Source organism: Micromesistius poutassou (genome assembly GCF_964030765.1).
Source record: "Micromesistius poutassou genome assembly, chromosome: 11".
Lineage (NCBI taxonomy): Eukaryota > Metazoa > Chordata > Actinopteri > Gadiformes > Gadidae > Micromesistius > Micromesistius poutassou.
Window position 1 is genome coordinate 7,003,338 of NC_140281.1, and position 13,500 is coordinate 7,016,837.

The following is a 13,500-nucleotide window of genomic DNA, read 5'->3' on the forward strand; positions in this document are numbered from 1 at the left end:
ACATCACCTTTGCAAAACTAAAGACAATAATAGGTAGATATATGGGAGGAGTACTCTGTTAAACTATACCCAACGGCTTAGGAATTGGGTCTTTAAAACATTTAAAACCATTAAATCTCACCGCACAGACATGCAGACAATGACTAATTACATCATGCGATACGGATTCTCATCACAATTCATCCAGATTGTCTAACTGGCCGGACAAAGACAGAGCAGTAAGAAGTATGAGAGATATTTATTTAGATATGATCAATTTAAAAAAAAAAATGTACAAGCAGCAAGATTTCCAAATGTGAATAAAAGCTGCTCTTTTTGAGCGCCGAGATTGAACACTGACGTGATTTCCCGGTTTGATGAATCACACACCTGAGCTGCATCCGCTCCCTGATTGGCCGCCCCGACCCGCACAAACACGTAAAAGTCCTTCCCCTCCCCGCTACGCGTTCCAAACCACGTCACCGAGACTTCACATCGGTAAACAATACATCCACAGGGGGAGTAATCAATCACAGTGTTGGCCCTGTCTCTCTCTCTCGCTCCACTGTAACTCGTCCACATTTATTCAGGAAATAGAGAGACGGGGAAAGAACTCAGAGGATGATCCGTTTTCCGGTGAGGGACAAGACGTGTTGTCGATGATTCATCGTTCCTGGGGGCTTCTTCTGGTCTGCTTTTTGGGGTAAATCAAAGTCTGTTACGACCCAAAATGGCTAACAGCTGATATCTTTAAACAAAACATTCCCATTATGTGATTGGTTGTTTCAAGACCCAAAGAGAGTGTCCAGTGTTTAATTCCAACGTTCAACTGAGCCAGGTAGACCTAAGCTTCAGTTTAGAGTCAATTTATGTTTTCTTTGTCCACTGTTTACGTTTGTGTGTCTGAATAAACATATAATAAAAGCATTATTATGAGTTTAGACAGAGTAAAGTAGTAGTAGTAAACACAATCAAGCACTAGCAATAAAAACAACCAGCAGCAGCATCATGCAGATCATGTGTCAGTGAGCTACCGGCCCACGCTGTCATGAGCCCACCCCCCGTTGTCATGGCCGCTGCGGCCTCATAGACTCGCCACAGACCCCTAACGCAACGGGACAGACTGCTGTCAGACAGACTGCAGGCGGCTGCTTCCATTAACAAACTGTCATGGACGCTTACCAGAATGTGTCAAGGAAGAGATGGAGAGTGACGGATGGAGAGGAGGCAGGGGAGATACAGAGACGGCAGGTCTATGTGTTTCCCTGGGTGTGTTGGCTTGTTTACAAGGAGAAATACACTAATGTGTTGTAATGTATGATCATGTGTGAGGCGGGACAAGGTTCTGAGTGACAGGAGTAAATACGTATAATTTGACCCAAAGGGGCCCTGGTTGGCCCCTGTTGGGCCCTGTGATTCGGTCATTTTGTTGAAGTGGAGTATTATCAAGCAAGATAAAACATCTAGAAAATATTTTGGTGTCTACATTATTGTTTATTTAATAATCAACCAAAAGTGCCAGTTGCATTTTCTCAACCTTTTTTAGGTTATTATTTTTCTGATTATCAAGATCGTACTGTATCAAAATAGCCCATTATTTTCTGTGACCCACCGTGTGATCAGATAATCTACATTGTGTGTTGGTTTATACTCGTTTCACTTCCTGCGGTCGTTACTGTTTAAAAAGCTGCTCCTTTGATTCTTAGGAGTGCATTCTTGATCCTCTGTGTTCGATTCCCCACAACCAAAACAAACGCCCATCTCTAGGATTTCCTCTCTTTTGATTCCTTTTTTTCCCTGCAGAGGGCATGTTGAGATATCGTTGTTGTAATCTTTGTAGTTCCCACCCACTCTTTGGCTCTCCTCTCCGTCCCTCCATCAGAAGTGCTCATTCTGGGCCACAGCCCCGGCCTCCAGCAGGGCTCTGATGGCCTCATGGCTGTAGGACAAGGCCTCTTTAAGCACCTGCACCGTGTGCTGCCCCACCAGGGGGGGCGGGTGTGGGGGGCTGCTGTACTCAAAGCTGCTGAAACGCACAGCTGGACCTGGAGGGGGCAGAGGATAAAGAAAATAAAGAAAGATCAAAGTGTAGTTAGCGCTCCGACAGCGGTGACGTTAACAACAACAAAAACAACAATAAAACAGTAAACATGTGGTGACGTTGTTTAGAGAAGAATAAGGAGAAAAATGTGTCAGATGGAGATCACGGACACATGAGCGCACGCACGTAAAGCACAGGGGCACACATTTAAACATGCAATAACACACACACACACACTCAAACAAACACTAGAACACACTCACACACACACACACACACACACACACTCAAAGAAACACTAGAACACACACACACACACTCAAAGAAACACTAGAACACACACACACATACACACACTCAAACAAACACTAGAACACACACAAACACACACACAAACAAACACTAGAGCACACACACACTCACTCACTCACTCACTCACTCACTCACTCACTCACTCACTCACTCACTCACTCACTCACTCACTCACTCTAAAAACACTCACGCTAAAAACCGAGAACGCCCCTCAATAAGTGTGTGAAACAGCTCGTTTGCGCTCAAACTTTACTCCTGTAACAGTGTGTCATCAGACACACTGCCTGTCAGTGCAGTGGGCGGGGCTGAAGTGCATAAGTCACGCCTCCCGGCGACCCGCAATTTTTACTACTTCCCAGTGTGTCAATTTGCCAACACACGCGCAAAGTGTTCGACCAATCACAGCAGACCTGGCTACTTGGGAAAGGGGGGCCTTAAAGCGACATGATATAAAACAGAATGTTTTTGAAAGATGCTGAAATTGGTCATGCCTGTATGTCCAAAAAATACCCCTTATTATTAACATACAGGCATGACCAATTTCAGTTACTATTCTAGTAATACCCCCAAATGGAATTATTAACCGTAAAAAAGCATGATGGGATCTTTAACAAAACAGTGAAATATGACTGCGCAAACACACTCAGTGTGTTAACTCAGTTAACCAGAAGAAGGGTTGGTTTCCGTTTGCCCAAAGAATGTAATAAAATAAATAAGAGCAGCCTCCTAACAACTGTTGTACATGATATCTAACGCCATGTGACTGTGGGAACTGGAGCAAATTGTAAATGTGACAGGTTTGTTCTCTCTAACACACACACACACAAACAATCCCACACATGTACACTCACACACACGCAACTTCCCCAAAGGGATATACAACAGATAGAACAGATTGACTTTGAGGAACAAAAGAATGGTTTTGATATGGCTCTTACACAACACACACACAGACATTCTCTCTCTCTCTCTCTCTCTCTCTCTCATGGTCTTCCTCTCCTCTAGTCCTCTTCTTTCATCTTCTGTTCCCTTGGTTTGGCTCTTGTCTTCATCAAGACCAGCCTCCTAAACATGTTTGTGTGTGTGTGTGTGCATGCGTGCGTGCGTGCGTGTTCTTTCTGGCTGCTGTTTGCATGTAAATGCCTGTGGACAATTGTGTGTATCTGTGTGCGTGTGTGTATGTGCGCGTGTGTGTGGTTTCCACAGCTGTGAAGAAAGATGGAGTGATTTCTTTGTAACCACATCCTCTATCCTAAGTATCCATCTCTCCTCTCCTCCATAGTTCAACAGTGTGATCCCTCAAATGCATGTGTCTTATTGTACACACATCTCCACACAAGGACAGCAAAGACACACACACTATTACAATAAGAATAATACAAATATATACTACATGCCAAAAAATACTCCTTATCATTAGGGGAAGAGTCATTGCACATGTATGTAACAAGACAAATCTATATGTATATCACATAATGTGATCTCTGCATTTAACTAATCACCAGCAGCACTGGGGCCAGTCGGCGGCCACAGAGCAGCCTGGGGTCCACTCTGGGGCCACGGCAGGAGTCATCTGGGAGAGTAACCTCTCATGGGTCTTCATGATCAGAGAGAGAGAGAGAGAGAGAGAGACTAAAATTAAGACTACATTTAAATTTGTAATGTATTTTAAGAAAAGTCAATTTTATGTTTAAAATGATGATTAATCATTATTCTTTTGGTGTCCAATGTATTATTTTAAAGATGGAGAGGGAGAGAGTCACCGAGAGACGAGGAGAGACAGAGCGATATAGAGGGCACCATGCACAGATGCACACACACACACACACAATACAAAACCACACGTGCACACTACTTGCACACAATCCAAACTCTTCTACTTGTGCACATAGCGCTTGACTTGTGCGAGAGAGATCTCTATATATACAGTATATAAATTATATATATATATATATATATATATATATATATATATACATACACCTGGACACTGTAAATAATAGAGGTATCAGTTATGAGAAGAGACGAGGAGAAGAGAAAGTTTATTGACTTTTGAACTATTGAACTAACTAACTAACAAACTGAATTGTTGTAGACTTGTGTGTTTACGTACATATATATGTGTGCTTCCTAGGGGTGTATATGTATGTACAGAATTTGACCCTGGGGAGGCATTCCCAAGGCTGTGCCTGGTTATTACATGCAAATAGGAAATCTGAAAAAAACAGCTGAAAATAATTCTGAATTCTGGACTTGCCAGTACCATCATTCCATAAGCAGGCACATGCACGCATACAACATTGAATGCAAAAGATGATTGAAAACATAATTCAGGTCATGAAGTTCAGTAGCAAATTGCATTGTATAATGGCACATGGGATTAGAGCGAGAGAGGCAGGGGGAGAAAGGGGACGTATGAAGGGAGAGTTTAGAAGATGGGAACAGGAGGGGGGGTGAGATGGAGGGTGGAAACGTGGGTCAGAGCCGTCATCTGTGAAGTCCTCTCTCTTTGATCCTCCCAGTCTCTCCCTCCTTCCTCTCTTGCGCTTTCTTTACATTTGCCCTCCTTCTTTCCCTTTAATGAGCCTCACATACATACCTAATCCATGTTATCAGCCTCACATGTTTGCATGTTCACGCGCACGTATGCAGAAATAGAACACAGGAACACAAACACGGTGAGGGGCGGCGGGTGCCTTGCCTTATCCATGGACTGAGGCAGGGAACTCAACCCTTGTCCGACTGCGTTGTCGGGGGTAGAGGGGCTGAGGTCGCTAGTGATCCAGGTAGGTTGATATTTGCAGGTTTTTTACATGTATTGGCATTGGCCGATACACGTTCGCCAATTTATTATTTATTTATTATTATTATTTATTATTTAAGATAGTTCAATAAATGTTCCTTTTTTAAATTGAGACTTGTAACATTTGTTATCATCATTGTGTCATTTTAATGATGTAAACTGAGGGAGCAAAAGCAGTATCGGCTCCAAATATCGGCTCAAGAAAATCGGCATTGGCGTATCAGTCGGCAATCGGCCCTAAAAAATCCATATGGGTGGAGCCCTAGTCGGGGGCCACCCACAACCGACTGCACCTCCGACCCCACTTCCATCACCATCAACCACACCGCAGACCACTCCATAAAGGAGGACAGAGAAGGAGAAGAGGAAAGAATGGTAGAAGCTCTCCCCACTTCCACTTTATGGAACACGCTGATCAAATTGATTGAAGATAAAATGAAGATAAAAAAACACACACACACACACACACACACACACACACACACACACACACACACACACACACACACACACACACACACACACACACACACAGATTAATGCCTGTCTATTTTTATAACATGTTCATATGGGAGCTAATGCTACTGCATGTAATCTGTGTTTCTAATGCACAGATTGTGTGCATATGCTTTTGTGTGATTTTCTTACTGGACTCTGAAGCGTAACAGTTACTTTTCACACAAACCACACACAGATATGTCGCTACATTGGAGTTCCAGGTTGTTATTCGAGGGCTAGAGAAACAACTGTGTTGAATTTGAGAGATTCATTGGTTGATGAAACAAAACTAAATCTTTCCATTTTGCAAACTGGGCATCCTTTCACTTCGCTGTCCCTGTGCCAGTTCGTCCAGAGGGGGTGACAGATCTGTGGCTGGATGGCTCCACACAATGGGGGGATCGTTCATCCACCACTTGCACAAAAACTGGGCATGAGAAGCGGCGGCTCTGTTTCCAACCAACCAGCCACATGCTCAGGGTGTCTGGGTATACAATTAAGGTCTTATGTAACACTCACTCCATCCATCTATCCTCCAGTAAGCCCTGAATCATGCCATGTATCCAGCTATTGTTAACCTATAAATGCTGAAAATATTGTGTTGAATTGAATAATAAATTATTTTACAACAAGGGTTGTCCCATTTCCATAAGTAAGTATAGTATTTTTAAGGACTATTAATATCAGCAGACTGTATTCATCCTTAACATGCCTTGAACGATAACTATGGAAACAAGCTATTACACACACACACACACACACACACACACTAGGGAATATGGTGCTTATCATTGTGGTTTGGTTTTAAATCTTGAGGGAGATTGCAGAGGGAATGGAAATGTATTGAAGGATGTAATGGATATGCTACAATTATGTCCCTGTGTGTGTGTGTGTGTTATGCTATGGCCTCTGATGTTGTTAGACTGCAGAATAAATTCATGCAATCGAAACACAAAAGCATGTATGTGCGTACGCACATACTACACACACATACACAGAGTAAACTATTGAAAAAAAAATATCACATGGGATCCATAAAGCCCTCCTGTGCCCATGTGTCCCTCTCTGTCCTTCCTGCTCTTTAGCTTTCTACTTCCCCCTTTCTGTTTTTCCCTCTCTCCATTTCGTTCTTCTTGTTTTTTTTACTACCTGTACTCCTTTGGTTCTCAGTTTCCTCCCCTGTCCTCACTCTCAATCTCATTTTAATGATGGCGATCCCTTGAACTTGTTTATCGTTCCAGTCTGAACTCGATGCATCCTCTCTCTGTCTTTTCAACATGGCTCCAAATCTTTGAGGCTGCTTAGAATGTTTGCAGACAGCGTGACATTTGACCTGGGAGACATCAGCGCACATTGAGGGGAGTAAAGACAGCCCATAATAGATCACGGGTCACAAGATGACCTCCTCTCTCACTAGACCATATGAGGGAGTTCTTTTGTAGACTTCATAAGAGTACTTTGTTCCAATAGTCTAACTATGGTATCCACTTTTTGCCAGACTACAGGTTTACTCACTATTATCTATTAAGCCTTCAAAAAACACCTAAAAGATTTTGCCGCCTTCTTGTGTTTCGCCGCTGTAGCAGACATAAGATATCCAGCATTAAAACAGAAAATTCAGGGGCAGGATAGTCTAGTGGTGAGGGGGTTCAACTCCCAGAAATAAAAATAAAGAGTATTGCATTATTGTCAGTCGAATTTAAGTCTTAGAGGGGGGAAGCACTAGATGACTTAAGAAGAGGAAAAGGGAGGAAAGGAGGCAGGCTGGGGGTCTCAGGGAAAGAGACAGAGAGGACAGCCTGCTGGGGGTCTCAGGGAAAGAGACAGAGAGGACAGCCTGCTGGGGGTCTCAGGGAAAGAGACAGAGAGGACAGCCTGCTGGGGGTCTCAGGGAAAGAGACAGAGAGGACAGCCTGCTGGGGGTCTCAGGGAAAGAGACAGAGAGGACAGCCTGCTGGGGGTCTCAGGGAGAGAGACAGAGAGGACAGGGAGGCTGGGGGTCTCAGGGAGAGAGACAGAGAGGACAGGGAGGCTGGGGGTCTCAGGGAGAGAGACAGAGAGGACAGGGAGGCTGGGGGTCTCAGGGAGAGAGACAGAGAGGACAGGGAGGCTGGGGGTCTCAGGGAGAGAGACAGAGAGGACAGCCTGCTGGAGCTGAGCAACCCTTGACAACACACAGACAAGCACCCGGTAGCCAACACACACACACACACACACACACACACACACACACACACACACACACACAACCTGAAGGTTTGTTGAAAACACACCAATGCTGTTTCCTAGCCCGTGACCAAGTGCAACACACAAGCTGCTTCCATTCATTACATGTCTTCCTTCTTTGTCAGAGGAACTAGTGATGGGCTAGGACACACACACACACACACACACACACACACACACACACACACACACACACACACACACACACACACACACACACACACACACACACACACACACAGAAAATCAGCCTGAGGGACAGATAGTTATACAAATATCTTAGCAGAAACAAGGCAGCAGCTCATACAAATCTTATTACAACTCGACAATTGCTTTATTATTGTTGTTTATTGATATACAGTAAGCACCACAGAAAATGAGTGAAATCATTTGTTGATCATTTCTTTATCGTTATAAATGATCACAATCAAAATAAGTCGAAATAATCACAATTATCCTTTTGTCATAATCGTGCAGCCCTACTTAATACAGATAGTTAGCACAAAACAAACAGGTAGACAGACAGTAAAAAGAAAGGTAGACAGACAACGGACAGGAGGTTAACCCTTGACAGACAGGTATACAGACAAGCAGCGGTTAACCCTCAACAGATCCAGTAATCCTACTATGTTATAGGTCAACTTCTGGGGAAAAACAGAAGATAGCCTGGGCCGAGAACCACAACCTTCCCTGGGCAGAGTTCCTATTCTTTCAGTGTTTCATTACAGAGATAATCAATCTGAGAAACTGAATTGCGCTCGTGGATGTAGCTTTCAGAAGGGAATTTCAACAAGTGCATTTCTACAGGGGCAGTGTTGAATTGAAAACTTCCCAGATACCTTTTTACAGTTTAATAGTGCTGGCAGAGTTTGTGTTTGCTGCTAATAGCCAATTGACATTTACATTCAGGGCAAAAAGCAGATGCTTTTATCCAAAGCGACTTATAATAATTAAGTACATTTGTCTGAAGAGGTGAAACAATATATCTCTGTCGGTACAGTAAGGACGTTCATAGAACCAAGTGCCAAGCACTAACAATCGCTAGGTTAACCCATTCCCCCTATACAGCAATGATCACTAGGATATGATGCTACACAACTAAGTACTATAACTAAGTACGACATACAATAACACAGTAACAGTACATTAAGTGCCAATTACCCTCTGATGATGATCGGATGAAAAAGATATGCGGCGAAAGTAAGTGAGAAGCCCTATTCATCCGGATTTGAGGTTATATGATTTGTGAGAGTAGCCCTAAACAAACAGACAGGTACACAGAGACAGGGTATGTGCATTTATGAATGCTGCTGAACAAATAGCTTCCTGTAGAGGAAAGACGGTATGATCCATCAAGTGAGCATGGCAGCTCCAGACGTCCCTGTGGATGGCAGTGTGTGTGGGTGTATGTGTGAGAGGATGAGTATGAGTGTGAGTTAATGTCCATGCTTTGGTTTAAGTCATTTTGTTAAGTTTGAATATAAATGCATGCAGGAGTGTGCCGGCGTGTGCCGCCAGTGTGTGTGTACTTATGTATGTGTGTGTGTTTGGATGATGACCAGGATCTCGTGGTCTGAATGATAAACATTTGTTATTCTGTCAGCAGGATATCCATAACTGAAGATCCCGAAGGCCTTATGTGCACACAAGTGTGTGTGCATATCGGTGTGTGTGTGGGTGTGTGTCTGTGTATGTGTGTGTGTTTGTGTTTGTCAGCAGAACATTCATTATTATGTCCCATTGCAAAAAAATGTCTCTCTTTCCTGGAAACATCAGTTAACAAATTGAGTGTGACAGAGATGGAGAAAGAAAGAGCAAGAGAGAGAGAGACACACAGAGAATGAGAAAGTGAGAGTTAGCAAGAGAGAGAGAGAGAGAGAGAGAGAGAGAGAGAGAGAGAGAGAGAGAGAGGGATGAAAAATGAGGAACAAGGAAAAAAGTTACAGAGAAAGAAAAATTCTCACAATCATGTCGAATTCATTATTTTATTAATATAATATTAGTTATTATTAATGAGTACGTATTTATCATGGGTTAAAGTATGGAAATGATATCTTGACTTAGTCCCTTACATGTGCAATGAGTGGAATTTGGCCAACTGTAGAATTACAGCTCGAAATTGCACAAATTTGCCAGATCAATTCTCTCAGCTAGCAAACTCAGTAACTAAGTATGATAGTAATATGGTCGCTCTTGTCTGTAGTCCACTGAAATTACTCATGACAAAAGACTCAATGCCAATATACCAATTAATTAAATAAATATAAATATGAAATAACTCCTGAAATAAATAATGAGGCAATAAATATATAAATAAATATAATATATATGAGTCACTATAGTTGAATTGCTCGGGACAGAAGCCGGTTTGATATTAATGTGCCTGACTCGCACAGTTTGTGAGATTTGTTGATTTTTCAGAGATGTCACAGATAATCTGAGTCTTCATGTGAAAATCCCCGCATGTTCACAGTCGCCAAGTGTGGACCACTGACCAAACGGCGAGGCAGGACCCATCACCAGGACCAGCCCTGTAGCGTGTTCTGCACATGGGGGCCCCCACTTTGAAGGTTACCTTGTGGGCAGGGGCCCCACTCCTCATCACACACACATCTGCTGTGGTGCTACTGCTACCCATGGACATGGGAGTACCATTGATGTTTTTTTTTGAAGGTGGATCCAATGTCCTTCCATTCGCTAGAAATGTGGAGGCTTCTCGTATGTTCAGTGCTGCTGTATATTCAGCGCTGTTGATTTGGTCTGAATCTGTGAGATAATCACATCCCAATCATTTGAATATAATTAAAAAGAGCTGAGAAATAAATATGGCATTATTTAAAAAACCCTGAAACTCATAAATGTGGAATTATTAAATAAAAATTCCCTGAAATAAAAAGACACAAAAAAAAGTATTTATTCATTTAACTACACTAATTTATAAGTAAAATCTGGCTTATTTATTTATTTCATAGCCATATATTTATTTATGTATAATTTTTATATTTACTTAAATTACTATTACATACACACATCAATTTGTGTATCATTAGGTGCTAGGGTGGCACATTATACACCAGCGTCTCAACACGTCTCCATAGCGCTCTTCTCCTTTATTGTACCACTGCGATAAGGCTCCCTCGTGACATCTCACATTCAAGATATCATCCAAAGCACACATGTTTGAAAACTAGGTCCAGAAAGTATGCTTTAGATCCTTCTCATGTCTATTGAAGCCTTGGTCTTTAGATCCCCGCTGATGCCAAAAGACGTGTCTCTTTTGCTTTCCATTCTTTAGGGGAAGGCATTTTTCCTGTATATTGTATTGCGGGAGTGACTGGAGCAATGTGACAGGATTGTTATCGGAGCGATCCAGAAGATTGTGGCCCTGATCTGTCTGTGTGAGACGGAGAACACAGAAGCCCTGGTTCAATTATCCTTTGATAGTCTGGGAGTTTCTCTGCCATGTATGTATCCTTCTGCTTGTTTGCATTCCAGTGTATTGATTGTGTGTGTGTGCGTGTGTGTGAGTGTGTGTGTGCGTGTGTTTCACTAACCAGGCACAGAGATTGGTCCCGCAGTAGGATGGTTCATATCCTGAATAAGGTTGTTGTGCTTCACCTGCAGACACACGCACACAAACAAATCAGATGGAATCCCTTCCTTTTTTAGTCATGAAAAGATTCTCTCCCAACATTTAAGGAGAAATACCACATCTGGAAATTCGACAATTCAAGTGCTTGGCCGGAGGAAGAATCAGATCACATGACTGCACTCACACACACAAATAGTTACACACATACGGACACACACACACGCAGGCACGCACACACACACACACACACACACACACACACACACACACACACACACACACACACCTGCTTTTGTGCAGGGGCAGAGGGCTGCAAGAGGGGATGGAAGAAGGGCTACAGGGTGATTGGATGGGCGAGGGGGTGGGGTTGTGTGAAGGTTAGGTACGGTTCTTATGGGTATATTGTCTTTGCACCGTCATCAGTTATTAAAGGCAAAGGTCTCGCTCAATGTGTGTTTGTGCATGACTTCCTCATTTGAGCGTAGCTGCTCGCTTGAGACAATCAGTGCGTTTACATGACACTCAAGAAAGTCGACTTATTGGCTTAGTCCAACTATGATTGGATTACTAAGATGCATGTATACACCTTAGTCAAGCTATACTCGAATCGAATTGGGTTACTCATAGTCGAATTATATGGGGTCAGTTCAGTCTCATTAATAATGAATGCACAGAGAAGGATTCACAAATGTATTTTGTGATTTATATATAAATAACTCTTCTCACAAATACATTTCAATGCACACACAAATGGATATCGGTATGTAATAAACAAAAATAAGTTTCAAAAAAACATTTCTGATCCACACACAAATATGTCTTGTTTTAAATAAATGTAATATAAATCCATAAATATATTAATTAAAAATATATTTGCAATTTTCATCAAAAATGTATTTGGATGTTGTTACATTTATATACAAACTGTTAAACTTGAATTTACAAGACGCTTTTCATTTGTGAACTTGTTTGCATTTGAGTGTGAACTGGGGCCTCATGTACTAAGACTTGCGTGGATTTCGGACTAAAACTTTGCGGACGCCAAAATCTGGAAAGCTGCTGCGCACAAATAAATCCGGATGTATCAATCCTTGCGTAAGCACGATTTCACGCAGATTCTCTTTGTACATCCTAATTAACGTGAAATTGAGCGCACATGCACGAGCCCGTCTCTCCACCCAGTCTCCTCCCTCATTTAATATGATAATTAGTATAAATAGGCCTGCAGTAACACGCTCGTTAGGAGAAAGGAGAACATGGAGAAAGGAAGAAAAAATAACTTTAGTGAATGTGAGGTGGAGGTGCTGATTTCGGAGGTAGAGGCCAGAAATAAGATCTTGTTTGGCTCTCTTTCCTCCGGAATCAGCACCAAAAGCAAAAAAACTGGCGTGGGAAAACGTTGCCACGTCGGTCAATGAGGTTGGGGCGGAAAGCCGAACTGTGGCTGACATTAAAAAAAAGTGGTCGGACATCAAGGTGGACGTAAAAAGAAAGGTCTCTGCCCACCGGAGAAGCGTGGGTCAGACGGGCAGCGGGGCGGAGTCTGGGAGCTCGCCCTATTTGAGCAAAGGGTGGCAGCTGTGATTTGGGATCGGCTCCTTTTTGACCAAAAAATCATAATAGTCGCGAAACACCCGTTAATTTTGAATGTGACCATCTTCTAACAAGGCCAACACTGCCATTGTCAACCTATCGGTTATTGCCACATTTTGCGCATGCTTTTATATTCTCATTTTGGATGCATGCTGATGATTGGGTGTATGGATACAACCTATGTGTCAATAATATGTACATAATTCGAAATTGGCCGACTGGTTCATTGATGTATTGATTTTTAACTAACAATGGCTTGTGCTTACTCCACTCAACATCACATAATAATATTGCAGTCAAGAATTTCACAACAAATGTGTGAAGAGAGATCATATGTCATGCGTGGTCCGGAAAATATGTAACGTTTAATAAACAAGCCATCACTGAAAATAATATTGCTGGGGCTTCCTTTTAATTCCAATATTGACAATTTAGTTTTATGGGTCTGTTTAAGTT

The 13,500-nt window shown here is 42.4% G+C and overlaps 1 protein-coding gene across 3 annotated transcripts in view; it reads right to left on the bottom strand.

The window, feature by feature from the left end:
- Window positions 1-314: 314 nt before the first annotated feature.
- sugct (succinyl-CoA:glutarate-CoA transferase) overlaps window positions 315-13,500 on the bottom strand; it is a 69,546-nt gene continuing 56,360 nt past the window's right edge. For 2 of the 3 annotated variants that reach the window (XM_084475304.1, XM_084475303.1), the window contains exons 13-14: window positions 1,831-2,024; window positions 315-670 (exon numbers count right to left, since the gene is read on the bottom strand). In XM_084475304.1, the coding sequence (XP_084331430.1) occupies window positions 562-670; window positions 1,831-2,024 (303 nt within the window). In that variant the 3' untranslated portion in view covers window positions 315-561. Of the gene's footprint in view, window positions 671-1,830; window positions 2,025-11,413; window positions 11,478-13,500 lie in introns of all 3 variants that reach the window. The other variant, XM_084475305.1, reaches the window with a different exon arrangement.